The sequence below is a fragment of the Corvus brachyrhynchos genome, unplaced genomic scaffold (genome assembly GCF_000691975.1).
Source record: "Corvus brachyrhynchos isolate BGI_N302 unplaced genomic scaffold, ASM69197v1 scaffold70, whole genome shotgun sequence".
NCBI classification, from domain to species: Eukaryota; Metazoa; Chordata; class Aves; order Passeriformes; family Corvidae; genus Corvus; species Corvus brachyrhynchos.
The window spans coordinates 346,076-373,278 of record NW_008236217.1 but is presented as its reverse complement, the minus strand read 5'-3'; the positions used below and the strand labels follow the sequence as shown (position 1 = coordinate 373,278).

The window sequence follows — 27,203 nt, the reverse complement described above, 5'->3', positions numbered from 1 at the left end:
TTACGCACCGCGTGTAACTTTTGCAGAAGCCGCGTGTGGCGTGTCGGTGTCAGGAGTGAGCGAGTTAGGGAGTGAGTGAGGGCGCTTTTTGGCGCTGGCCCCTTGGAGCAGCTGCACCCTGCTAGGGAGGGGTCGGGAGGGACCGCCAGCGTACCCGCACCGACCCGTCCGTCGACACAGTTATGCCGGGAAAGTAAAAACCGGAGCTCGGTGGTAGGGACTTGGGTGTGCTCCAGCTGCTTGGGGCTCAGCCAAAAGTGCCATTTCACGGGTTAAACAGAAGTTGTTGGATGGGGAGGATACGTAAAATTACAGCTCCTATTTGGCGTTGGTGTTTTAAAATGGACTGGTCTGTCAGTGTCTGCTTTCAGTGGTGCTGCAGCCAGCAGAGATCCCAAGCACCTCCCTTTTTAGTACTTGTGAAGGAGTGCTTGCTGCTGAGCCTGTGCTTCAGCTCGGGCTTGCATCCCTCGGCATGGCAAACAGGCCTGCAGTTCTGCTGGGCACCATAGTCAGCTGCTGTGGCCTGCGGTTTCTCCAGGTTCCTCTGGCAAAGATGATGTTGACCTGACCTGCCGTGCCCCTTCTCCCGTGCTATTTGGGGTTAAGCCATGGGCTAGCGACTGCCCTGCTGCAAAACCAAATGGGTTTGGCTGAAATGGGAAGTGTGAAGGTGTTGCAGCAGCAGCTTGAGAAGGTGGTGGCAGTGGGAGAGAAATTCTCCATAGATGGGAACAAAAATTGCGTGCCGGAGGTATTTGTGGAGCCCCAGTGAGCAAGCACGAGGCAGTAGGTGGTGGTGTGTCCATCTGGCAGTAAGGGAAAGGACCTGGGTTCGGGAGAGGGTTATGCAGAAGCTGAGCACAGTGTTTCTCCCTAGCCTTTGAGGGGCAGGACATCCCATAAAGCAAGGCCATGCAGGTCTGTTTCCCTGAGAATCCTGCCTGTAATGAATATCTGTTGTGAACAGTTTAATGTCAGAAGATGGACAGTTGTAGTTATAACACAGGGAGCTTTCTAAACCTGGGATAGAGACAGTGGGCACAGCTAACAGGACACTTATTCTGAAAATTCAGTGACTTTTTGTAGTGGTTGTTTGCCTCTCAAGCTAACTTTTTTAATGCACTGGGTACATAAGTATCTTGTCTGTCTGTTGTGTAAGAACTGAATGGTTCAAAAGAGAGGTGCCGACATGGAAATATTAGCAAGGTGCACATAGGTGCCCAAGGTGAAGTGGTAAGATCCAGTACTTCTCTCTTTGGATAGGCTGGGCAGCAAGTAACATAGCAATGGAGTGCTGCTGCCTGCTGTTGCAGAGGACCTGTGTAGCATCTGCTGTTACAGTTCATGAAACTTACTATTGCCAGAGGGCATCCAGTTAAAGACGATTTAATTAAATGAACAGCAAATAATGCTGAGGTTATGAGCTCTCTGTGGCAGGCTAATAGCAAGAGCATCCTTTCTAGCTACAAATAATGTAAATTCTTCATGCTGTACAATAATTTTTTGAATGATGGGGGAGACTTGTGCTTGGAGCTGGTGCAGGGGAATGCTGGTGTGTTTAATTCGGGTGTGGAAATATGGAGATGTCCTGTTTCCAGTCAAGAGAGGAGCTGGTCAGCCTAGGAAACAGCAGGTACTGTAAGTGCCTCTCTTTCCACGTAGTTCTGCTTGTGTTCTGGCACATTAATGCGATGAAAATACTTCAATGCTGTCACAGCTGGGTGGCTCCTTTATAAAAGCTTTGGAAACAACTTGTAATCCTTTATTCCCTTCCAAGTACTTGGATACCAGGCTATTTTATACTAAAAATAAATTTTTAGTGGAAGTGCATAAGTAATAAAAAAACAGTACCTTTTGAGAATCATTGCAGGCATCAGAAGAGTTTGGTTTAGAGAAAATTGCAACCTTTGAAGTCCTGTTTCTTGTGGAAAACATACATCCCTTCAATTCTGCACATGTGGCCTGTATGTGATTGGGTTGGGATAAGGAGATGAAGGAAGATTGTCTTGCCTTATTCCCTGGCTGTTTAGTTGCTTCCATTGAGAAAAATGGAAGGTTACAGTTGGGTGAAGTTTATAATTGTTAGTGAATGACTGTAGGGGTGAACAGCTACTCTACAAGGAGTAAAAGTTCTTGTAACTCAGATAATTTCTCTGTTGCAGACAAGTAATTCCCTTGTTCACATGATTTCAAGACAGAGTGTTTACCTTGGGGAAGTGAACCAGGGTATTAGGATTTTTTTATTTTGCCATCCCATTGACTTTTAGGCCAGTGCTGTTATTTTTGTTAATTTGGTATGGTCTTCTAAACTAGTTCCAGCCCTACAACACTATGTGGTAACGTGCTTTATGTTTTAAGTTTCAGCAGAGTGTAAAATCAAGGTAATTGGTCCTGGGTCCTGTTACCACTGCTGGTTTGCTACTATTCTGTTATAGCTGTAGAAGCAGTTTATTTTCCTGGACACTTCTAAATGGACAAGGATATCCATTTCCCAGAGCTCACCAGTGACCTTTATTAAACAAAATTTTAATCAGCTCCTGGCTGAGCAGAGGTAGGAGCAGGCTTTGTAAGCAAAAACAACAAAAAAGAAAAGACTGACCTGATTTTTCCCTGCTTAGGAATTTCTCCAAACATTTTTTTCTTTTATTCTCTGACTAGCTCTTGCACCCTGTTTGTGCTGGAGAGGGGAATTACCTGAGTTGAATGCTGAATTAAGATGATGGTACTTGTTAGTAGACCTGACTCCCAGCTTCCTCCCTGCTTTTGTTCCAAGGGCAGAGTTCAGCACTTCCTAGCATGGCTTTTTGCATCAATCTTCTTTTATTTCTGGAGTGGTTTTGGACCTGTCTGCAGACTTTGTTTCCAGCTTGAAATTACACCATCAGTATGCCAGGACATGACTTCAAGTAGTACATGCTCCTACTGGAAGAAGAGTCAGGTGTTATCCATAGCAAGGACAGGTAAATTGGGTTTCGGTGGGCTTGGAGCTGTTGCATCCCTATGTAAAACAGAGTCTGCGTACCTCTGGCACTGATGGACACCCTCATGATTCCCACCCTATTTCCTGCAGCTTTTTGAGATGCTGCTGAGGAAGCACAGGTTTTGAAAACTTCTGAATAAGGCTTTTGCAGTGATGAGGCGGAGATCTCCTCCTATCAGAAGAAAACTGTACACTGCTCATTGCTTCTGTTCGGTGAGGGAAGCAGTAGAGAAAGCAAAATGGACCACGTGAGGTTAAGGATTACAACCAAAGGGTAAATCTTCACTTCCCAGTGTGTATGAGGAGATAGTTGGGAAGCACGTAGGGTAAAGGGATAGAAGCCTATAGAAAGCAGGACTAGTTCTGTGAGGACTCTGATAGCCCATCTCAGCTCTCTGGGCTGCAGCTCTCAGGGCCAAGGAGTTGGCTTAGGAGGCTCATTAAAGCACCAGTGAGCTCCAATGCCTGTGTGTCTCACTGGGCTGTGGCTCTTGTGAAGCACATGAGTTATGCTCCATGGGAGTCTGCACTGCTGACCTACTTTCAGATACAGTTTTTCGTGTCTTGCTTCTAAAAGCCTTTAGCTCAAGGATTGATTTTATTTTCATGAATAATTTGATGGTTTAACGTGAGTAGATTTAAACTCTTATGTAAGAACCTGCTGAGCCTGCCTGTGTGGTGTTAAAACTTTCAACTTGAAGCAAGGGTGGCTTACTTTTTTGGTATTTTAATCTGCCTTCAAATGCTTCGTACTTGTTAGAGAGCAAATTTGCTTTGGCTTCTGTTCGTGCTGAGACTACTTCTGATGTCGAGCTGTTTTTCCAGAGTGTTGGTATAAATGTAACCTTGCAATGCTTTCCTCATGGCCTCAGCTTCTCTCCAGCACATTGCTTTTTAACAGTACCGATGTCAAAACAGAAGATACATTGCATGAATGCAGAAGGAAAAAAAGTCAATTCAGTTAGCAGTTGCCAGTGATTTTTAAGTACTATTGTGTGTAGTAGTAAGTTAAGCTGTAATGAGACATAAGGATATTTTTGTACCTCAGAAATAATTCATTTTTTACAAGGGCTTTGATGATAGTTCATAACCAAAACACAAAACAGGTCTTTAATTACAAGTAAGATGAAGCTGAATGAAGGAAACAGATGAAGAATAGCACATCATTCATCTGCATGCCTGTGAAACATCAGTGGAGTCCTACTCTTGTAGTTTGGATTTTTGGTAAAGAGGCTGTTCGATTATTTTGCTGTATGTACAATCTTATCAGTGCCTATACGTATCTAAAGGGAGGGTGCGAAGAGCATGGATCCAGGCACTTCTCAGTGGTGCCACCAACAGGAGAAGAGGCAGTGGGCAGAAACTGATGCACAGGAAGTTCCACCTGAATATGGGGAAGAATTTATTAACTGTGAGGGTGACCGAGCACTGGAGCAGATTGTCCAGAGAGGTTGTGGAGTCTCCCTCACTGGACATATTCCAGAACTGTCTAGACAAAATCCTGTGCCATGTGCTCTAGGATGACCCTGCTTGAGCAGGGAGGTTGGACCAGATGACCTGTGGTCCCTTCCAACCTGACCCACTCTGTGATTCTGTATATGTGTTTGCATTTTGAAATGATTCCATGTTCTAAAGGGGAAAAGTAGAATTTCTTTTGCTGTGGTCTTGGGTGTTTTGTGGGTTTTTTTTGTTTGTTTGTTTGGGGTTTTTGTTTGTTTTTTAATGCCTCAGATTATAGTTCTGGCTTTTTGCTTAATGTTTGGGATGGGCTTTGTTTGGGATCTTGAAGCAGTACTGCTTCTTCATTCCTAATGATAGTGCTGAAATTTCTATGGTATTTTGTTTGTCATGGTTCGATTTACCCTGCCCAATATCTTATAATTAGCGTGTGATTTGCCTGATTTATTTTCTTCTGGCATTATTGTAGAGGAAAAGAGTATCTTGTTATGTTTGTGCAAAAGAAAGTAAAGCCTGGCTATTATCTGTTGGCATATCTCGGTGTTTGCCAAGTTGTCATTTACTGCTGTAATCCTAAGGGAATTTAGGACTCAGTTGAAAAATTGTTTTTGTTTGCTCAGTTTATTTCTCTTTATCATTACAATATAGGCAATTAAAGTCGGTTTGGGTATTTGTTTGTTTGTTTTTTAAATGAAGTTTACTAATTTCTGTTTTGTACTTGGGTACCACTTACAGTGTGGTGTCTGGTACCAAAAGGCAGCTCTGCATTGCTGTTCAAACGTTGCTGGTGTGGAAATTATCACACTTTTCAGTTTTGGAAGCTAGTTTATCTAGAGATTTTCATGTGCCCTTGTGAGCTTTTGTTGATTTTTTTCTGTAGTTGACTGTGTGTCGTTTACTGTCCTTAGGTAAAGGACCAATTGAGCCTAATTGTATTCAGATAGATGCAGCTATTACGTGACATCAGGTGATTGGAATTGCAGGTGAAGTAAACCAGTTACTGCCTGATTTCAGTAGAGGACTAGTTACTTTCTTCTGTTTCTTGAATGGGAAGGGCTCAGGTTGGCCAGGTGTATAGATAGGGAACTTCAGAACTACTTAAATATTGGGTTTATCTTTTTCCAGCAGTTCCCCAGAAAAGTGTGGAAGATGAAATCGAATCTATTCTGCAGGAGCGGATAATGGTTTTGGATGGGGGCATGGGGACCATGATCCAGCAACATGCGCTGACGGAAGAGGATTTCCGAGGGCATGAATTTAAAGATCATTCCAGGCCTTTGAAAGGCAATAATGACCTTCTCAGTATAACTCAGCCTGACATAATCTGTGACATACACAAGGTAGGTGGTTCTGGTTTCTGTCTTTCGACAAGAGTGGGAGGGAGAACTTGGCCTCTGCACTCCCCTTTTCCATACCACAGGCTCCTGGCACTCCAGTGTCTTTTGGGGATAGGGAAGAGAATGCTAGGTAACCATGTGAAAAAGAATGAGCAGATTTGACTGTTCTGATTGTGTGAGCACAGCATTTTTGTCTTGGTTCCTGATGTCACCCAGGCAGTGCTATTTTTAAATCCCTTTTTGACTTAGTCCCTGATGTATTTCTATTAATTGTAGATTCTGTTTTATTTTTTTTTTTATTTCCTCTTCTTATTCTCAGCTAGCACTTGAAATGCATCTAAGTAGGACATATCTGAATTCTAGATGTGTTCCTATAATTGCGTATTAAAGGGCTGTTAAATGTGGCAGCCTGAAGCAGGCCTCTGTAGTTAATGAGTGTATGAGCTTCCTTATCAGTATATGTGCTTCTGCCGTCTTGTTTTTTCCCTAGAATATTAATGTGTGGCCCAGAGAATAAAACAGTCTAATCTGCTGATGATTAGGAATTTGAAAACAGATTTCATTGTTTTCCTGTCTTCAATTAGACTTTAAAAACACTTTCCTAAGTCTTGTATTTATAGAGCTGCAGGTATTCATAGGTCTTACGGTAATAATTAGAATGCTTGAATAGCATTGCAGCTGTTTGTTATTCACTTGAAGCCTCATGTGTGTTCTGGGTTTTTCCAATTATTTATTGACAAGATGTATATTTCATTGATGAGAATCATATTTGGTTTATGTTTGTTAAACTTGGAAGGTAATCTGTAATTTTTAATTTACATTCTATCTGCCATTCTTTGGATTTTAAGAATGATGAGCTGGAAGGAATCAGTCTTTGACCCATAAAAATTTCAAAAGGAAGTATCTGTAAATTGAGTTCAACTGAGCGATAGTGCTCCTGAACCTTGGAATTCATAATAGTTTGTGGTTTTAATAGGGTAAGCTGCTTGAACCGTTGAATTTGGCAAGTTTAGCAGAGCAGTAGTGATGTAACTTGAGAATGTATGCATTGACTCAAACCAAGCAACCTGCTGTTATCTCTCTAATGGCCAGTTAGAGGTGCTTTAGGAAGAACGGTCTTTTGTGGTCCCCATCCCTGCAACAACTATTGGGTCAGAGGCTTTCTGAGCAATGGGTGGTGACTTCATATTTTACAGCTACTGGTTGTTATTTCTTCTGATAACTGGACAGAAGGAATTTACAATAATAGATAAAAATATTTCTACAAAGTAACTATAATCCCACTATCTGTATGGTGGGTTTTTTTGTTTTGGTTTTGTTTGGTTTTTTTTTTTTTTGTTAATGACCCAGTCAGTTAGATCTCACATATATCAGTAGCTTAAAAAGTAAATGTTAGCTGCACCTTGCCTGGCAAAGTCAGATTCAAAGGTAAGAGATGTGATGTATTTTCAAAGGCAAAAATTACCTTCCTGCTTTGAGTATGTTATTTCCTTCTGTGATAGTAGACAGTAAATTGGAGGGCTTATACACATTTAACATGTTAGGTAATTTTCAGAAAACTAATATGTTACTGGTTGACATGTAAGAGCTTGTGTATTTTTGTATATCTTTTTGTAGGTATTTTAATATGTTTTCAACAGGACTTGAGAGAAAGCATATTTGTTTGCAGCAAAACACGTTTTAAAACATTTATTTTTAGCTGTCATTTGGATCAAGACTTTATTCGTACTGTTGAACTCAATGAGTTCATCTGCTTCTTGTAGGAAAATCTGAGTGGTTTATGTTCAATGGTGGCATCAGTATTTTTGATTTACTAGCACTTCAAGTGTTTTAGTTTCCTTGAATATGCAGGGATCGTGTCAGAGTTCAAAGGGATCAAAAAGATGAGCTAGGGAGAAGGGCAACTGATAGAGGTTATACAAATGCAGGCTAGAATCTGTAAAAATGTTTCAGTTTGCATTGATTTCAGTTTACTTCAGTGGGAATTGGACAACCAAAATAGAGCGGAAAGCTTGAATGTTTTATGAATCTCAGTCATTAGTTAAACTTTAAATGACATCTGCATTTTTCTACATAATTCTCCTAAGCTTGTATTCTATCCCAGTGTGCTCTTGTGCTGTTCCCTTCAGAACATTCAAATTTTCTAATCTTTTCTTTTGTTGTTTAATTTGGGCCTTTTCTGAGACTGCCCACAGCAGTCTTTGCTTGCTGGTGGCCATCAGACTGCATCTGACCATATCCCTGTGCAGAAATCTAGAATGTGACAGAGAAATCTCCAGTGGCAGAGGTGACTCTATAAATGTCACTTGTTAATAGAAAGTGTGGCTGAAATTCTGAAAATTGGTTGCGTGAGCACTTCTATTGCTTTGGCCCTGTGCTTTCAAATAAGGCCTTTAGAGTTTGATCAGCTTTGAATTGGGAAACGATTTGTGACATTTTGTCAACTGGATGAGACAAAGCAGTTGGGTTACTTGCATTCCATACCTCAGGCTTTTTTTCTTTCATGTCTTGCAGGAGTACTTGCTGTCAGGCGCTGACATCATTGAGACCAACACTTTCAGCAGCACCCGAATTGCACAGGCTGACTACGGCCTTGAGCATTTGGTAAGAATGCTAAACTGTTTATGCATTAAAATATTAATCATGTCCTAGAAACCAAGATTGGTCCCAGGATTCATTGGTGTTGTGCTTATCGGCTGCATGCTGCCTCTTGAGCCATGTGATGAGATTGTAGCTCCTTTCTGCTGCTGTGGACAGTTGTGCTTGCTGTGTCACAGACATAAGACATAGTGTGCTTCTTCTTGACAGAGGTACAGGCAATAATAATTAGTCCTAGATTTTGCTTGAGCAGTCACAGAATCTCTCAGTTCTGTGAACAGAGATGTTTTGCTTCAGTCCATCCAACTTAGCAAATGCCACAATGGAACTGCTTTTTTCCAGGATATTGCTTATGTGTTGTTTGTGCTGGTGTATGTAGAAGTCCTTTCTTGTTTGCATTTATTGTGCCTATTCTTTGTTATGTATTATTTTGAGAATTTGAGGAAATATGTAAAAGTAAATAGTTGGAAATATGCTACTTGAATAAAAAGTTAACTTAAGAGTAGGTTAGTTTTGTCATCAAAGTTGCTTTGCAGCTGCAGACTGGGGCATGCACAGGATGAACCTGCCATGTACCTCTGTTGCCGAGATGTATTGTGCTGTTCCTTTTGGAGCATTGTGATAGTGCTGATACATATTTGTGTGACTTGGGGAGCCTTCAGAGTGTACAGCAAGCTACTGGATGGAAGTGTTGTGTTTCTTTGAGGATGAGTTACCCTGGACTGAGTTAAAGGTTGCTCAGTAATTTTTTGTAATTGTTCCAGGCATATCGATTAAACAGAGTCTCTGCAGAGGTGGCCAGAAAAGCAGCAGACACTGTAACTGCTCAGACAGGTAAGTAGTATTATTTTAACTTTTTACTTGTTTGTGGTTTTGACAATGCTGCAATCTTTGAAATGTTGCTAACTAGAGGATAACTTGATGTTTTACATTCTGGGGACATAAAATGGTACCGTGCATGTTTGCAGGTTAGGCACAGTAGCGGCAATTTCACATCTCTATTCATATCACACTAATTTCATCATGTTTGAAGGATCTGGTCCTTAAGGTGGTCTTCAGCATAGCTGTCCTGTGCCTGCCTGGTTTAGACTGCAAGTGATACACATCTTCAGATGTATTTTAGAGAAAATAAATTCAGCAGGGACTGTTAAAAGTTCCTTAGGTTTGTATGGCACGAGTCTTTGTACTGCAGAACTAGGATAGCTGATTATAGGTAAACATGGATTACCAGTTAATCCTGGTGTTTGTCTAATGGTGTAACTTTATTCAGAAACTAATGGAATGGTCTTAGTATGTGACTGTCATCTGTAAATTTTAATTTAATTTCTACAGATGCCTTCCAGGCATTATGTGAGAGGGTTTAGAGCTCCTTTACACTGCTGTAGACAATGCTGCCTTTCAAAGACTCATTTCTGCTTGTATTCTGCAAACAAACTGTATTTCAAGCTAACAGTGCTGCTGCTGTTCAGATAGCACATTACTGATGTAATTCATAGTATGCAATAAAAACGTAAGATTTGAAATATGCTTTAAAAAAGTGGGGGTTTTATTGCACATGCCAGAATATTCAAACGAGGTTATTGACTGTCACTGTAAAGCCAGAGGGAAATAGTATAGGGTTTTTTTCCCCTCCTCTGTCTTGGTCTAGGAATTAGGAGATATGTTGCTGGAGCCATGGGTCCAACAAACAGGACACTCTCTGTGTCACCATCTGTGGAGAGACCAGACTACAGGAACATAAGTAAGTATTTATAACCATCAAGTTATTTGACATAGGCAGTAGTTTTGAAAGACGTATCTCCAGATGAAATTAACATCATTCCTGTTTTACAGCTTTTGATGAACTGGTTGAAGCCTATACAGAACAAGCCAAAGGACTTTTGGATGGGGGAGTTGACATCTTGCTGGTGGAAACCATATTTGATACCGCCAATGCTAAGGTGAGACTTCTAGGGAAAAATACCCACCACTCTAATGTAAGTATTTGGTGTGCTACCTAAGGAAATTCAGGATAATATTCTTTGAGGTATCAGCTACTGCTTACTAAATACATGAAAAGACTCTTCAGTTGACAGCAAATGGGTAGAATGTGAGATGGTTTTTAATCAGCCTTTTCCAGAATGTTTCTTTTGCCTCTTAATATGTGCCATTTGTATCTTTCTGGCTGTCTGTGCCAGCTGTCATCTTATTCCCAGAAGCTTTACTGTATTGTTCAACATCTCCAAATGCTTCTGATTGTATTTTTCACTGTAAGCTTGTCTGTCCAAAGGATGCTTGTGATGCACACTGGAGAGGGAATGTCCGGTGAATCTGGTTGCAGGCATGGGAAGGCTTGTAAGACAGTTCTATTAAAAGGTGTTTTTTGCGGGGGAACTCTGCCATCAGTTTTAAGAAAGAAAAATTTGGAATTGAAGATTAGAAAGAAAAAAATGATGAAATATGCCACAATTCATGGGATTTTAACACCTTCTTCTTTATCTAATAACACCCTAATAAGTGCAGGTGGTGGAGTTGTTAGGGTCCTTAAAACTGTCTTGCAATTTTTTGTGGAAAAGTCTGGCTGGTTATGCACAGAGCATTTCTTTAGGCTTTTGCCACAGGCTGAATAACATGCGCAGTGACATCACATGCCCTTTGCAGATTTGACCAGTCATCGTGGAGGTTTGGCTAGGAGCCTGTAGGCTTAACATAGTGCTAAGGGCATGTCCACGGGCAACTTTCTTACCCTGAAGAGGGAGGACATTTTCAGGACCTTCAAAGGAGTCACTTGCAGTTCTTACTGTAAAAATTTGTGGTGGTTGGAACCCTTTGGACACTACATGTCTAAACAGACTCAAGGGCAGTGAATGTGTACTGGGAAGAGTACATACAACCATATCTGGGATGGAGGTTGTGCTGCAGATAGGCGGGAGAAGTACTTGCTGATGTGATTTGGGTTTCAGAGTAGTCTTAGTTTTATCTGGTTTCCCTGTGATACTTCCTTTCTACTTGGTACCAAAGTGTGTTTTGGAGCATTTGGAAGATGTTGAGGATAAGGATAAAACTACTTGAGTGTAGTAAGTTCTGCCAGGCCATATGAGCTAGCAAGTTGCATAAACAGCCATGAAATAAATAAATATAAAAGGGCATCAAACCCATATAAACAGAAAAAAAAAAATGAACAATCTGAAGAACTCTGAAAACATGATTAATGTTTTGCAACATATTCTTCTGTAGGCAGCTCTTTTTGCACTCCAGATGTTGTTTGAGGAAGAGTATGCTTCCCGACCCATATTTGTAAGTATATTTCAATATTTTACATGTGCTTAAGCTTCATTTGTGAACTAGCTGAGATGGCAGTTGATTAAAGTGCTTTGAAATGAAGGAAATGAGTTTATTGGAAATGTACTTTTTCCACATGATTGTGAAAGTAAAAACTCTTACAGCTTTGTGAAATCAGCCTTGCATAGCTCTGTTCAGCTGATCAAGCCATAGACTAAGGAGTGACTTTATTCCAGTGTGTATTCATTCTGTGTATTTCCACAAGAAAAGGTCTAATGATGATTTTTTTTTTTTTCAGGCTTGCAGTCTTGAGGGTAATAGGAACCAATGCTTCAAGGATGAAATTAAGCAAATTCTGACATATTTTCAAATAGAATGAGTGGCCATTTCAAGTCATAAAAATCTGTCTTACTCCATATTCTTTCTCTGATGTGTCTTTTTCTGATAGTTGCTGATCATGATTGCATTGGAAGAAATATAGAAAAAGAATAAGCTTTTTTTGAAAGTTCTGTGGTATTCTTCCAGTTTTCTGCAGTTTGCAGTCCAGGCTTTCTGATTTGCAGTTTGTATCTGTTTGTAGGCTTTTTTTGAGTGTGTTTACTCCTTCCTTGCATCTTTGTTTAAACCTAGGCACCTGGGCATATACAAAATAACCTGTCTGTAACTTTCGAATCTAATGATTGTGCTGGTTTGAAAGTTTGCTTACTTTTGGGCAGTTCACCTGATAACTTCTATTGTGTCTTGCCATTCGCCTCTTAAAAGTGATAATGAGCAGCTGTTCTTCCCTTTGCTGCATAGTCATGGCATTTGTAGTCCTTTGTGAGAGCCTTCTTTAGTCATCTTTTTTCAGCCTGAGGAGTTCTTTTCTCTTTAGCTGTCCCATTTGGTTCATTCATTATTGTCCTGTTTTTGTTTTCCACTTCCTCAAGTCAGAGTGGAATGACAATAGAATACAGCACTCAAAGTGCAGACGTCAGGGATTGTGTGATAGCCTAGTGATGTTCTCTGCCTTTTCCATTTCTTTCTTTGTAGTTTCTGATGTTTTGCTTCACTGCTAGTGAGCTTGGAAATTGCATTCATAAAAGTCTCTTTTGTTACTTAGTTTAGCTTTTAGAACAGTAAAGCTGGGTTTGGAGGTGTCATTGTGTAGAACTCCTGTGTTCACAACTTTGTACTTGGTCAATTAGCACAGAGAGTTTTTGAGTTGACTTTTTGTCTTCATTGCCCTGAACAGTGGTCCTTGAGCTTGGTTCCTCGTTCTTTGCTCCCTTTTCAGTTCAGCTATGCCGAGAAGTTACAACCCTTAGCACAACTCTCTAATATTCCACTGATAACCTCCCTTGACTGAGTACTTTGAAGGTGGGAAATGGCATCAATATTAAAGCATACTTTGGAGTAAATAGTGGATTCACTTTGCATGGAGTCTTCTAAACTCATTCCGTCTTCTGGAAAAAAAAGGCTTTTAGACCTGGTGTTGTGGTGTAGGAATGGTACTCTCCAAATCAGTGCCCTCACTGAGGTTCTCCAAATCACATGCACTGCTTTCTCACTCCCCCACTTTTTCCCCTTCTCTCCTTCCCTTCGGCAGGAAGGAGAGGAGAATTGGAAGCACAAAAGGCAAAGATCAGGGGTTGAGATAAGAACAGCTGACTGGAAACAGCAGTAAGATAAGAAAAGGAACAGTAACAGCAATAATATTATTAACAAAGGTGTACAAAAGAGCGAGTGATTCACATGCAAAAATGCTCGCCATGGAGCTTGGCCCTGCAGTCATGCCACCCTGACCAATCCCTGTGGCTCGGACGGCATCTCCCAAACCGCTCCCTCCGGCTCAGAACTGGTGTTACCCCACCGCTCCATCCCACTGGAAGGAATCCGTTCTCCCTGGTAGAGACTCCCTTCTCCCACACCTGGCAATGATGTGGTATAACCTTTGTGTTGTAGCCATGCCCCCTCCTGGCTATTGCAAGAATTAACCCTGTCCTGGCCAGAAACAGGACATGTGAGGAGGCTTTCCTGGCTCATCCAGATGCCTCCCAAATTCTTGACTTCGCAGTTGTTAGTTGGGGTCTACACGTTATTTATTATTTGCACATCTCTTTCTGTGTACTGCTAAAGAAGTGTGATTATACAGGTTAAGACTTATACTTCCACTACCGAGTTGCAACATTTGATGTTCCCTTGTGGCAAAAGGAGTAACTTGTTTTTAAGGTCAGACCCACCTCTCCCACCTTTCCACCAACCGCCACCACCAAACTGCTTAATAACAATCCTGAGACCTGAAATAACTTAAACGGGGAGGTGAAGAGAAGGTGACTGCTGATAGCTGCCTAAATAAAAAACCACTGTTTTCAGAGGCTATCATCAGAATGATACCATGGTACTCATGCTACCTGGCTGCTGGGTGGTTCAGAGTAGTTTTCTCTCTTTTTTTTTTCTTTTGTTTTCTTTTTTCCCCCCTGAGGAGGGGGGAGAGAGGGAAAGACAAAAACCTTTGACCAGTCTTCTTTCTTCTAGATAAACATTTAAACATTTATATGGTGAAAAGGGTTTAATTTTTCTGTTTGAGTTGTGCCTCATCACTTTGAGTGGAGCACAGGTCTCTCTACTTTGAATTATAGCAGTTCATCCATTTTAATTTTTCATTTTGTTGTGCATTTAATTTTTCTCCTTTCTCTGTGTTCAACTGATATTTAGGTTTCTGGAACCATTGTGGATAAGAGTGGGCGTACCCTCTCTGGCCAGACAGGAGAGGCATTTGTCATTAGTGTTTCCCACAGTAAGCCACTTTGGTAAGGAAATATATCATTCATTCTCTTAGTTAATTATTTGTAGATTGAGATTCTTTTCTATTTTAACCCTTGCTTGCAGCTAAATGGAAGCTGTACAAACTGTGATCATATGTAATTACATGCATTTCTAACCTGTTTTTTATTGTTCCCTCAACAGAAATTATTTTTCCAAAGAAAGCTGAATTTTTAATTCATTGCTTTAAATGATCTGGGGCTTTGTGTTTACACTGAAATCACAATTAGGTCAAAATCTGATACTGTAGTTTGCCATCTCCTACTGTGTTGGGCCGTGCAAGGAGCCAATCCCTGGTACAGGCAGAACTTAGATCTCTTTCTTAGAGGGAAACAGTGCCAGCTGAGAGTATTTCAGGGTGTCTTGAAAGAGAAAGTCATAAGATACTATTGCAGTGTTCTTTTGACTGAACTCTTAGAAAAATGTGCTCTGAGTGTTTTTCTTAAGGATGTGCATGGTTGTTTTGAGAGCTCCTGATGCCTCCATTTACTTTAATTCTTTTCTATTTAGGCAGAAAAGTTGAAATAAGTATGAGGTTAAGATCTGTGCAAATGGCTAATGTCAGTGGATTTGGTCATTGTGCAAGGTTTTGTATGTTCATTTGAATACCTTCCCCTGGTTATCTGTTCTTCTGTGTTTCTTCTGTGTTCTACCTCCTCCTTGTCTCCTCTTCCCTCTTTGCCTTTTTTTATTCTCAGGTTGGTTCTCTTCACACAAAAGCTTACACCAGAAATAGATTGGTTTTTCCTAGAATATTCTAACTGAAAGCATTTAATTCACTGTTAGTAGTGCACACCATGCACATTATGATGAGCCATTATTTGTTTTTACAACAAAATTTCAGCTAAACTACGCAATCTGTCATCTCAGTGATGCAGAAGCGGAAGACTGCATTCACAGTTTTCCTGACTGCCCTTGAGGCTCCACTTTCCCAGACCAGACGGTGTTCCAGAAGTAACATATGGAGCCTCTTGGAACAGGGTGGTAGTTGACTTCTTCTCTCAGCATCACGGCCTCGTGATCCATATTTGGCATGAGTCTGTCTCAGATAATTTTGCTCTAACTCTCTTGCTTCTGAAGAAGAGAGAAGGGCACTGGAGCTGAAATCAAGAATTTATTAAAGCATATTTCATAAAAGCTGTCTAATGGGTCTCAATGTTTGGGGCCTGTTTCTCATTTGTGAAAAGGCTACTATGCAGCACTGTAGCAGAAGGGTTTTAGAGGTTGGAACAGATTGCATTTAATGTTGTTTCTGTGGCCAAATTGGTGCAGAGTGGCTTTAGGGTTGTGAAAAAGCTGATTAATAGTAGTATCCTAGGAATCATGTTAGACGTGTTCACGTGTTTCTGTTTGGTTTGTGTATGCCCTGATTAGGGTGATGTGTCATCCTTAATTCAGTTTGGTTTGGAGCCCACCCTTAAAAGTGTGTGCTTTGTGTCTGGGTGATGGAGGTGGTAGCTGTGAAACTCATGAGCTGTGCTTAGTAAGTGCTGAAAGATGTGTGTCAAGCTGCTTGCCATGAAAGATGCTCAGATGTGTTGTTTCAGATCCTGTGATTGTTTTTACTGTGGTAGCATTGAGAAGACATACACTGAGTTTTGGGCCATAATGTGGATTTTGCTCTGGTCCCAAGGGCATTCTGCAGTCTTACCTTTCATAGAAATTTATGTATGACTGCTGTGAAGAAATGAGCAAGGGAGGGAGATGATGTTTACGATGAGTGTGTGATGCTTATTACACTAGGGTAGCAGTGAGGGTAGCAGTGACAGATGGTCCAAGGCTGCTGGCTTTTAAGGCATGATTAACAGTTTGCTTTTCTCAGATGTTTTCTTGCATGATGTTGAGTGCTGTGAGGAGATGATGCTGGCCACAGAAGTTACTTTTTTATTCTGAATGATTGTGCATGTCTGTGCTACAGTTTTGAGACAGGTAGTGCTTGGATTGTGTCATGCTCATGAGTATACTTGTCAGCAACCCCTGTAATGGGTAATAATTCAGGCAGTTCAGAGTGTGGGATGTATGAGCTGGAAGCTTGTAAATCAAATGACTTAAGAGTAGGAAATAGATTGCATTTGTCTGCATTTTATAAGGGCAGTCTTGCTAACCATTCTTACCTTGCTTTGCTCTGAAAATCTTGAGGGATGGGCCCACACTTTGAAATAAATTCCAGAACCTCATTGCTGAAATGAATTGTGTATTCCTTGGGCTTGCTCTTTGTATCCAGGAGATCTGTATGATGGATTTAAAGATATGTAAACACCAAATCTTGAAATGAGAATAAAAAGGTTATTTTCAAATTTTTCTGGCTAGTATGAGATGTATTAGAGAAAGCACTTTGAAGGTAGAGCTTGCTGTTTAAAAAAACCATACATATATACCCTCCCCCGCTAAAAAAAATCAAACCAAAAAACCAACCAAAACCCCAACTGTGTCATGCCTAAGTTATTGGAAGAAGGGGTTTGTGTATTATTTGATCTTGGTCTGTGACTGTGATATTCAGGATCCTGGGTTTGGATGTTGCTGTAAGCCTCTCAGATTTCAACATTTTTTCATTCTGTTCAACAAGTAAATCTGACTGCGAGCATTTATTGCTGCTACTTGTGAAGTTACCAAGGCCCTGCCTACTCCTTGGAAACAAAAGAAAAGTCAAAAACCACTTTATCCTCCCAGTCCTGTGCAGGGCTTTTTTGCTCTTGACCTCTGTGAAACTAAGTGGGCATACAGGCACTTAATTAGCTTGGCTGCCTGTGTAGCTCAGTTAGTTGGGAGATGTGGCTGTTACACATTCCTGTTTCAGTGGGTTCACTTGCATCCTCTCTGAGACTGTTATTCCAGGAAAGGAGAAAGCTTTTTTACATTTTCTTCTTCCAGCACCTCTATGAACACCTTCTAAGTTTTGCAGTGCTCACAAGGTGGTTTCTAGAATGGTGCAGAAAGATCAGGAAACCTGTAAAAGATATATTTCTGCAAGAGAAATTTCTGTATTTAATACAAATGGAGATATTTTGAGTGCAAGTCTCATTTACGTATCTGTTGTTGAATGAAAGGAAATATGGTTGTATCTCATATACTGGTAAAATTGTTTAGAAACTTATTCATGTAAAAATTCTTCTGCTGTAGTGCTGTCTTGGTTATTAAGATGTAGCAGATTCAGTTGCCCAAGCTTAGTGCTGCCATGAGGCTTCTTGGGGGAGGCACTTGCTCTCTTCCAAAGTTGACATAATTTACGTATAATTTGTAAAGAGAATGAGGATTTAGCAGCTTGAAGCAGATCCTGCCTTTTAAACCTTTTTTCATACTTTTTCCTACAGCACAAGACTCCTTTCCAGTCTGTCATTCTCATTCCACTTGTTCTCTCTCTTACCTAGAAAATACAGAGCCGTCGTGTTGCTGCAGTTGCTGTCAAAATGCTGCCACTTTCCTCCTGGATTTTGAAATGAAATCTTGATTTGTTGTTCCCAGTTCAGTTCAGTCCAGCCCCCTTCCCTCTCGTGCTTTTCTTCCACCTGAGGGTTCTCCTTTTGCACAGTCTTGCTGTATTGATGATGATGATGGTTAAAGAAATTGGAGATCAGGTTGGTTTTATTTTAGATGATTGTGGGAGTTAGCAGTTGCCAGCGCTAGCATTCATCTGTTTTGTGTGTAAAAGGTGTTTTTGCTTCAACATAATTTTTGAAAATTTATTTTCCAGTATTGGCTTAAATTGTGCTTTAGGGGCAGTTGAAATGCGTCCATTCATTGAAACAATTGGAAAATGTACAACAGCCTACATCATCTGTTACCCCAACGCAGGTGTGTTGGTGCACATGTTCCTATGCTTACAGGCACGTGAAATGTAGCTAACCTGTCCGTCTCATTAGCAGTAATAGAATTGAAGTAGCTTGAGAAGATGATTGCTTTTACAATTAAAAAGAGAGTAAGAGTATTTTTAACTGCTGAAAGTAACTGTTGTTAGTTCTGTGACAATGAGTCTAGAATGCTTTCTTGCATAATTAATAATCTGCTGAGTAGTGATTGCAAGGGTGATGAGGCATTTTAGTCCTCATACAATTGTAGCTGCTTTAAATGTGCCTTTTATGGAATTTGTTCTTTTGGACTTTAAACAAATTCTAATACTAAAAAATCCTGTGTTTTAAGGTCTTCCCAATACTTTTGGCGGTTATGATGAAACTCCAGAAGTGACTGCCAAGCATATAAAGGTATAAAATACTTATTTTGTTTATGTCACATCTGATGTACTAGTAGACAAGAACTCTGCTCGTATCCTGTGTATATTTGTTACAATATTGGGGTAGGATTCTTTCTTTTTTTTCCTTTGGGTAGCTATATATGTAATTTGGATTGTTTATAGGCAATTTGCTGAATGATAGTGATTTGAAGTATCACACTAGGAACTATTTAGGAAACTGAAAACCTTAATTAGTTTTATGTACTAAGCTAAGGTTTCCTGCCACTTGATCTGTGGGTGTTACTCATTGCACTCCTATGTTCTTACTGTTGTATTTGGGAGTTGTTCAAAAAGCTGAGTGGTGTTTATGAACTTGGCACAATTTTACAGAGTTGTGTATACGGGAACTGCTGATGGTGGGGGTGTTCCAGTGCAGTGTGTCTTTCCACGTGCCACTGGGTCTGTCCAAGGTGTGTGTCTGAAGCTGCAGTGTATCAGCAAGAACACAATATTTGCTGCATGTTAATGCCCTTTTATAATACAGTATGACTAGTCTTTGATACTCGTTTATGTTTTCATCTAGGGCTTCAGTATAAAATAGGCCAGTTTCAAATGTAGTCTCTTGAAATTAGGTGTTGAAATTGCTGGTTAGCCTTGGGAATCCATGTCTCAAAACAAATCCTAAAGAGAATCCTAAAGATATAGTGCTAATTGGTTTTTTTAATTTAGTGTTTTTCTTGTGATCTCCCTGAATTGCCTAACACATGGAGAAAAAGAATTAAATATGTATATATTAAAAACATAGCTTTAATAACTTTGAACAAAATATTCCTTCTTCTTACAGAATTTTGCTTTGGATGGTTTGGTCAACATAGTTGGTGGTTGCTGTGGTACCACACCAGCACATATCAGGTACTTCATGTGCTACAGCTCTGGTGGACTGTGAACTAAACTTAAGTGCTGCTTCTGTGGAGCAATATTCCATGGCTTGTCTTAGAGTTTCCTGAAAAGATGGATCACTTGAATGCCAATAGCAGCAATATGTGAAGTGGGAACAACCTGGCTTACATTGAAGAATGAGTAGAGGCATGGTTCAAACAAGGATTAAACCTCTTTGGTTTTGTCATCTAAAATTGTTTCAGAATTACTTCTCCCTCTTTACTGGTGGATAGAATAGACTTCCCAGTCTCTGCTTTATTGTGCTGTATGTTCTTTCTCTTTTTGGCAATCTTAGCCATAAGGTGAAACTTAAGGTTTCCTTTGATGGTAGATGGAAGGAAGGGGTGGGTGTGTGCGTGTGTGTGTATGTATGTTGGGGAAATGCCTAAACATAAGTTCTGTGAATGCTGTACAGCTGGTGCTGGTCCTGGCTAGTCAGAAGGAGCATTTGAAATCTTTCCTGCTGGAAGTAGGTCAGTGAGAAAGCCTCTGTTTTTCACTTAAACTCAAAAAAGAAAGGGCTGTTGTGATTGATTTTTACCCTGATATAAACTGGGAGGAGGTGACATGTAAACATGTAGAGGACAGTGTGTGTCAGTCCTGACTGGAATGAAGAGAAAGTGGATGTGAACAGCATGAGTCATTCTGGCATCTGAGAAATGTGTCTCAGTAAAGAACAATGTTTGTCCCTTGGGGTTTTTTTTTGTTCATTTGGGGTTGTTTGATTGGGTTTTTGTTTGTTTGTTTGCTTTTTGTTTTGAGGGATTTTGTTTTGGTTTTGTTTGGGTTTTTTGTGGGGTTCTTTGTTGTGTTTTGGTTTTGCAATCATCAGCAGTTGCTCAGCAAGTCATGAATATGGTAAGAGTCAGTGTGGTCAAGGACTGATTCTGAAATTCTTCAAGTGTCCCATTGGTACTGTATCTCATTCTGTATTTGAAAAACCTTCAGCCTGGTAGATTTCCTGCAAGTAGCTATGTTAGGATCTTCTGGGAGTATGTTTTTGCCTTTGGCCTCACAAAGTGAAACTACCTAATTAGTCTCATCTCTACAGGGTTAAACTGGAAATGTAGGCATATGTCTAGTACCTTCTGTTTGAGTCTTGTCTGGAGTATTCAATTTTAATTGAAAACTTTACTTTCTCATTTCTGTAACTCAGAAAAATTGCTGAAGCTGTGAAATTCTGTAAGCCCCGTGTTCCACAGTCTCTCTCGCAAGGATACATGCTGCTGTCAGGTAAAGTGTGTAACAGTTTGAGTTTCATAACTAATGCTAGTTTCCTTTATAAATTTGTTGGCTGTTTTCTGCTGATCAGAACAACGCTGTGAATGTCTGGTTCTACCTGAATCCAGCAGGCTTATGGATGTGTAACCAGGTCTAAGTCTTACTGTTTTGGCTAAAAAAGTAGTAGAAAATTTTTGTTGCCATCTTGTATAATATAATCAAGCCAGTGTATTTACTTTGCAAGTCTCAAACATGTTGTTATGGTGAAGTGAGTATCTTTATTTTCACTTTACAACAGGGAGGGCCAAGCAGAGAGAGACCAGGTAATTTGACTACAGTTACTGGCAGAGCTGGGATGAAATCCTTGTACACCTGCTGTGAGAGGGCTGCCCTATCTCACCTCAGATGCTGATTCAGTCATACTGGGACTGTATGCAATACAGCAATACATCCAGCTCTAGAACATGTTTTGTTTTAACCAAGTCTAGGTCTGTATGTTCCACACTCAGGGCCTTCTTTTAAGCCTTTGAGCCATGTGTCTGAGTAAAACAGTACCATCTTTTTGGTCTGGAATTTTAACCTCAGGTCAAATCAGTTTAGCATGGTTGGCCTGTGATGTCATGCTGTAGGTTATTTGATTCTGCTGTAGAGTTTCTTTGCCTCTGCACTGCCTGCTACCCAAGGGTCCAGCTGACCTTGTTTCTGTGAACTAGGGTATGTGGTTAAGAGCTACCCTTGTTGGTCAGTCAGTTCAGTGGGCTGCTGCTTCTCTCGTGGTGTCATGCATGAAGTAACATAGTTGAAAGTTGAGAGAACACAGACACAGATGTCCAAAGAATCGTAGCTTCATTTTTGTATTGGAAAAGTTGGCCGTTACTTTTTGTGAGTCAGGTAAATTATTGATGGTCACTGAGGAAGAATAGAAAGATTTGGTGTTTGTGTTGGCAGTTCTTTTATTGCATTGCTCTGCTAGTTACTTATTGGACCACTGATGTGCTGAGAAATCACTATTCTTGGAGAGAGAGGCTTTTATTTTACAGTCTAGAAAAGAGGTTTTGTCTTTCTTATGCATTTTTTTCTTTTTTGTTTTAACAAATACGTTCAAAAATATCTTTTTAAGGTCTGGAGCCATTCAGGATTGGGCCGTACACCAACTTCGTTAATATTGGTGAACGCTGCAATGTTGCAGGATCACGGAAGTTTGCTAAACTCATCATGGCAGGCAACTATGAAGTATACATATTAACAATAATCTTTATAACTGATGCTCTGATTTTGCATTGTTCCATTACACTGTTATTGTTTGTTTTGCTGGCACAAAGCACTATTCTGCACCAGTTATAAGAGTAAGAAAAGGTGGAGAAATGATTTTTTTTTTTTTTTGGACAAGTGTTACAGGAAACTTTTCATTTTTAATTTAGTTATACAGTTGGTGATGGTTTAGAAAATGTCCTGGTCTGTGTTGCATCTAGGGGTTGATTTACAGAGAAGAGGGGAAAGAAGGCTGGTGTAATCCCCTCTTTCAAGGTATCAGGTATATCTGACTTGGGATAGACTGTGGCACTGTGCAGCTCTCGCTCTCTCTGCCCTCCCTCACTTCCCCAGTTCTGGTCAGTGTTATGGTTACATCTGGTTGCTACCTACTTTGATTGCTAACTCCAGTATGCTACATGAGCGTTGGTACAGAAAAAGATACTTGGAAGGTAATTGCTTTCTTCAGACTACTGCATGAAGATGCTGGAAGACTCATTCTTTACTGGTGTAAATTGATAATGTAACATTGAAACAAATAGTAGAGTGACTTTTCTTGACAGCTGAGACTCTGCCCCAGAGTATGCTCTGATGTTAAACCAAATGAGAATTAAAGCCTTAGTTTGTATTTTTGGAGTTCTGACTCTTAGGCTTGTAGAAGTCGTGAAGCAGGTTAGGTATATTAAATGAAGAGAACTTTAAACACAGGTTGTTAGGGACTCTGCAGAATGACAGAAAAGAGAAAGTGAACAGACATGGGTGTTCAGATATTTATATAGGCTATAGATACTTACAGATACTTATATATATATATTTATATATGATAGATATTTATATGTAGGCTGAGGGAAAAGCTGTAGTTTTCCTTCTTAGCACTTGTGATTTTGCAGCTGGCAAAAATGTTGAACAGCCTTTAAAAGTTAAGTATCCTGGGTTACAAAACACCAGAGCTTCTGATGTAAGGCCCTTATTTCATACCATTGCAGAGACTGTGTTTTCCTGTAATCTTGTGCAGTCACAAGTCCTCATTACCACGCAAAGCTTAAATTATTCAATTAAGCATATGGCCAACTCTCTACAGTCGGTGATGCTACCAGCACGTCAGGTATCTGATGTCATGTTTTGTGAACAAATTAATCATAGGTTGTTCTGTATTAGCAGTTGTTTCGTATTGTTGTACATCACAGATCATTTCCTTATTTTCTTATAGGATGTCTTGCAAATTTTAAAATTTTTGACTGCATGCTTATTTTGGAGAAGTGAGATGTTATCCTGAGAATAACTAGGATTATTTTCTTTTCTCTGTTGTTTTGGTTTTTGACTTTCTTCTTTAGGAAGCCCTGAGTGTCGCCAAATTGCAAGTTGAGATGGGGGCCCAGATTCTTGACATAAATATGGATGATGGGATGTTGGATGGTCCCACTGCAATGAGCAGATTTTGCAACTTCATTTCTTCGGAACCTGATATTGCAAAGGTTGTAATTGAGTCACAATAAAGAACATGTTACTGACTTGTAAATTGCGTTCAGAAGATGTTGATACTGTTTCATTTAGTAACCAGTTTATGTGCTTAGGCAGACGTAGTTGTCCCCCCAGAGGAAGTGATACTGTAATAGGAAAGGCCTTTGGATGAAACAGAAGCTTTGACATTTTCTGTCTGTTTTCACATAAATATATGCCATTCCTTTTCACTGGCTAGCAAAGCCGAATGCAGGTTCATTTTGCAGCAGTTAATGAGCCATAATGTTTATGTTGGCAGTGCATAATGGTATTGCTTTCCACAAAACTTAAAGTTGCTATGGATATAGGATGGCTTTAAAAGATAGTTCCTTAATGTGCATTCTCTAAAAATGAGTATCTAAATCAGACACACAAGAAATTACAGGGAGAGGTAGAGATCTCTACATGATATATAATGGAGCTGCCATGGAAGCTCTTGAGTTAAATTTGCTCTGAGTTTTGCATTTAAAGCAAAGTGAATCTATGACTATCATGTGGAAGCTTTTATTCGTAAATGCTGATTAGTGTTGTGTGCATTTTTATGTCCAAACAGGCAAGCAGCACATAGAATTGTAATTTATAACTTTTGTGTGTTCTCCTGGCTTCTCTATTATTTACAGGTGCCATTATGCATCGACTCCTCAAATTTTTCAGTGATAGAAGCAGGTTTGAAATGTTGCCAAGGGAAATGCATTGTAAACAGCATCAGTCTAAAGGAAGGTGAGGAAGACTTTTTGGAGAAGGCAAGGAAAATTAAATTATATGGAGCAGCTGTGGTTGTTATGGCTTTTGATGAAGTGGGACAGGTGAGTGTCACTTTAAAGGAGAGGTGATTTTCTTCTGAAGTGCAAGGCTTTCTTACTCTTTTTCAAGACAAAGTTGTTTTGTTTCATTGACGCAGTTGATTCAGAGAAGGATTATATAATCTTAGCAGTAGTTTTAACCCTGATTTGTAAGCATTTCTTATGCTGCTCAAATGTTTGAGGAATCCTTGTACTGATCTCAGTGGAGCTCTCTTAGTACAAGAGCATCTCTTACTATTCAGACATGCTGAACTTGTCCTTCCTTCATAAAAGATATTTTTACTTCAGAAACTGTTTCATGAGAGCGAAATCTTTGTGAATTAGTTCAGTTATGTTGGAATCCACATATTAAACTTTGCATAGGATGATGAAACACTGGGCAGTGAGATTGCTTTTTATGAGCTGAGTGGAAAGTCCAGATTAGGGGTGGTGATATTTTTAATACAATATTCTTATATATAATCCTCTTTTAATATTTGTGATGTTCAGATTCTCAGTCTTGAGTCACTGGAGCTGTAAATGATTTCTGGAAAGTTTATTTTTTGTGTGGTCTATAAGTTTCATGTCAGAATTCTTTTTCTTCACTAGGCAACAGAAACAGAAACCAAGATTGCAATTTGCTCCAGAGCTTATCATCTCCTTGTGGAAAAAGTGCACTTCAATCCAAATGATATAATATTTGACCCTAATATTTTAACCATAGGAACTGGAATGGAAGAACATAACCTTTATGCCATAAATTTTATCAATGCTACTAAAACCATAAAAGTGAGTTGTAAACTTATTTTAACTTGAAACTTATTGCTGAAATTATTTAAAACCCTAAATCCCCATAAAACAGAAAAGCACTCCCCCTTTCAACAACAACAACAACAAAATGCTGCTGAAAAATGTTACACATTTTAGCCTAGTGAGGAGGACTACTCCTGTGAAGTCCAAACATTCCCCAATATTGCTGTATTTCCAGTAGAACAACTTCAAATAGTTCTATAAATACATTTCAATCCATTTTCTGTACTGTAAATATACTACCTTAATTAAGTGAGGTAATGATCACATTCACATGCAAGCTAAAAGGACCTCTTTGAAGGTGTGCAAAAAACTGCCTTTTTTTAACAGAAGACCCATTTCTGTGGAAGGGATTTGTTCAGCAATGTGGCTTTTTATGTAGCTAAAATGTGTGTAAAGAAGTACAGCAGTGAAGAACATCCCATGCATACAGCTAAGGAAACTGCACTGTTGTGTTTCACAAGACGCCTTGATAGATGCTCTGCCAGTAGCAGTCTGGGGCTGGACAGCCCACAGGCTGCTTTGTCACCACAGGGCTCCTGGAAGTGGGGCTGTACCCTTGAGTTTAACTGCTCAGCTGTAGCCTGCTCCTGAGATGTGGAAGCATGCAGACTGGCTGCTCCTGTTTCCAGAGGAGCGGGGACAGGAAGAGCCAAAAGTAGGTTTGCATGGAGAAAATATGGAATGCTGCAGTGGGAGGACTGATGTGTTCAGAATAGCACCTGTGACGATGGAAACCACGGTAGCTGCTGGATCTCTCCTTTGCTTGTATCCTTTTGTGCAGATTTGAATTGCTTGTTACAAATTTGAGTAACTAGAAGGATCTGGAACAGGGAAAAGAGAAAGGGTGCATAGCCAATGCACTGAGCTCAGGGGCCAACTGTTTTATGAAATGAATGCTTTACTTAGATTTCCCTTCTGGAAAGCACTTTTCTAAAAATCTGTGTGCGCTTCCTATAGGAAACACTGCCAGGAGCCAGGATAAGTGGAGGTCTTTCCAATCTGTCTTTCTCCTTTCGAGGAATGGATGCCATTCGAGAGGCAATGCATGGAGTGTTCCTTTACCACGCGATTAAGGTATGATGTGCTTTTGGCTTCCATATGTTTGCACTTGGCAGATGTGCAGTGCTATGTCTGACAGCATTGTCTGGGGGATTCTGTATGGTTTTTTTCAGTATGGCATGGACATGGGAATTGTGAATGCTGGGAATCTGCCTGTGTATGATGATATCCACAAGGAATTGCTACAGCTCTGTGAGAATCTAATCTGGAACAAAGATCCTGATGCGACAGAGAAACTTTTACATTATGCTCAGGTAACTTCCAGTTTTGAGCTTTGAATCATAGTTAAGTTAGCACCTGGGCCTCACCAGCTTCCTGCAGGTGGTAGGTAAAACAGCCTTTAAACTGCATGTATCAGTATAACTGTGGGTGTGAGAATTTACTAATGATACTACAAGTTCAGTTATTAACACAGAATAGAATGGGTAATCTGTGATAGATCAAACCTCTCCAGTTTTATGTCATGGAAGGGCCTGCACCGGAGTTCTTCATATGCTTCAGGAGACCAAGCTGCATAGGCATTCTCCAAAGGAAAACAACAACCCCCCCCCCAAAATACAAGAAGCAAAAATCCCAAACAGACTTTTCTAAGACAAAGAAAACCCTCACAAACCAAAAAAGAAAAAAAAAAAACAAAAACCCCAACCGAAAACCAGAAAAGGCCAACCCACAACCAAGCCAATCTTGGTGCTGGAACTTAATTGACAAGTGCGTGGTGCGAGACAAAGAGTAAACCTCTCTCTCTGGTGGCAATGCTTTGCTTGGAGAATATGTAAAAGGTGAAGAAGTTGCTTGTGACTTGTGGCTGTGCCATAGACTTCCGCTTCATGTAGCATGTCAAGGGTGAGGATCAGCTATTTAGGGCTTTTGAGATGTTGTAATGATGGTGGTGATAAAGGACAAAGGTTACACGTTGTTCATAAGACAGCTGGTGAAATCCTGTTCTGAATGGAAGATACAGCAAAAGTCTCTCTGGGTTAGGTGGCTCTTAGATTCAAGTGCACAAGAAGATTTGCATGCCTGTTTTG

The 27,203-nt window shown here is 40.1% G+C and overlaps 1 protein-coding gene across 5 annotated transcripts in view; it reads left to right on the top strand.

The window, feature by feature from the left end:
* Window positions 1-5,544: 5,544 nt before the first annotated feature.
* The window catches only part of MTR (5-methyltetrahydrofolate-homocysteine methyltransferase), a 45,028-nt gene continuing 23,369 nt past the window's right edge, over window positions 5,545-27,203 (top strand). Inside the window, exons 1-17 of one of the 5 annotated variants that reach the window (XM_017745081.1) lie at window positions 5,545-5,781; window positions 8,293-8,382; window positions 9,141-9,210; window positions 10,025-10,117; window positions 10,210-10,316; window positions 11,593-11,652; window positions 14,335-14,429; window positions 18,134-18,234; window positions 18,580-18,641; window positions 19,455-19,522; window positions 20,706-20,782; window positions 21,891-22,003; window positions 23,356-23,496; window positions 24,142-24,327; window positions 24,913-25,092; window positions 26,074-26,190; window positions 26,289-26,429. In XM_017745081.1, the coding sequence (XP_017600570.1) occupies window positions 5,623-5,781; window positions 8,293-8,382; window positions 9,141-9,210; window positions 10,025-10,117; window positions 10,210-10,316; window positions 11,593-11,652; window positions 14,335-14,429; window positions 18,134-18,234; window positions 18,580-18,641; window positions 19,455-19,522; window positions 20,706-20,782; window positions 21,891-22,003; window positions 23,356-23,496; window positions 24,142-24,327; window positions 24,913-25,092; window positions 26,074-26,190; window positions 26,289-26,429 (1,860 nt within the window). In that variant the 5' untranslated portion in view covers window positions 5,545-5,622. The other 4 variants (XM_017745100.1, XM_017745086.1, XM_017745095.1 and 1 more) reach the window with 4 other exon arrangements.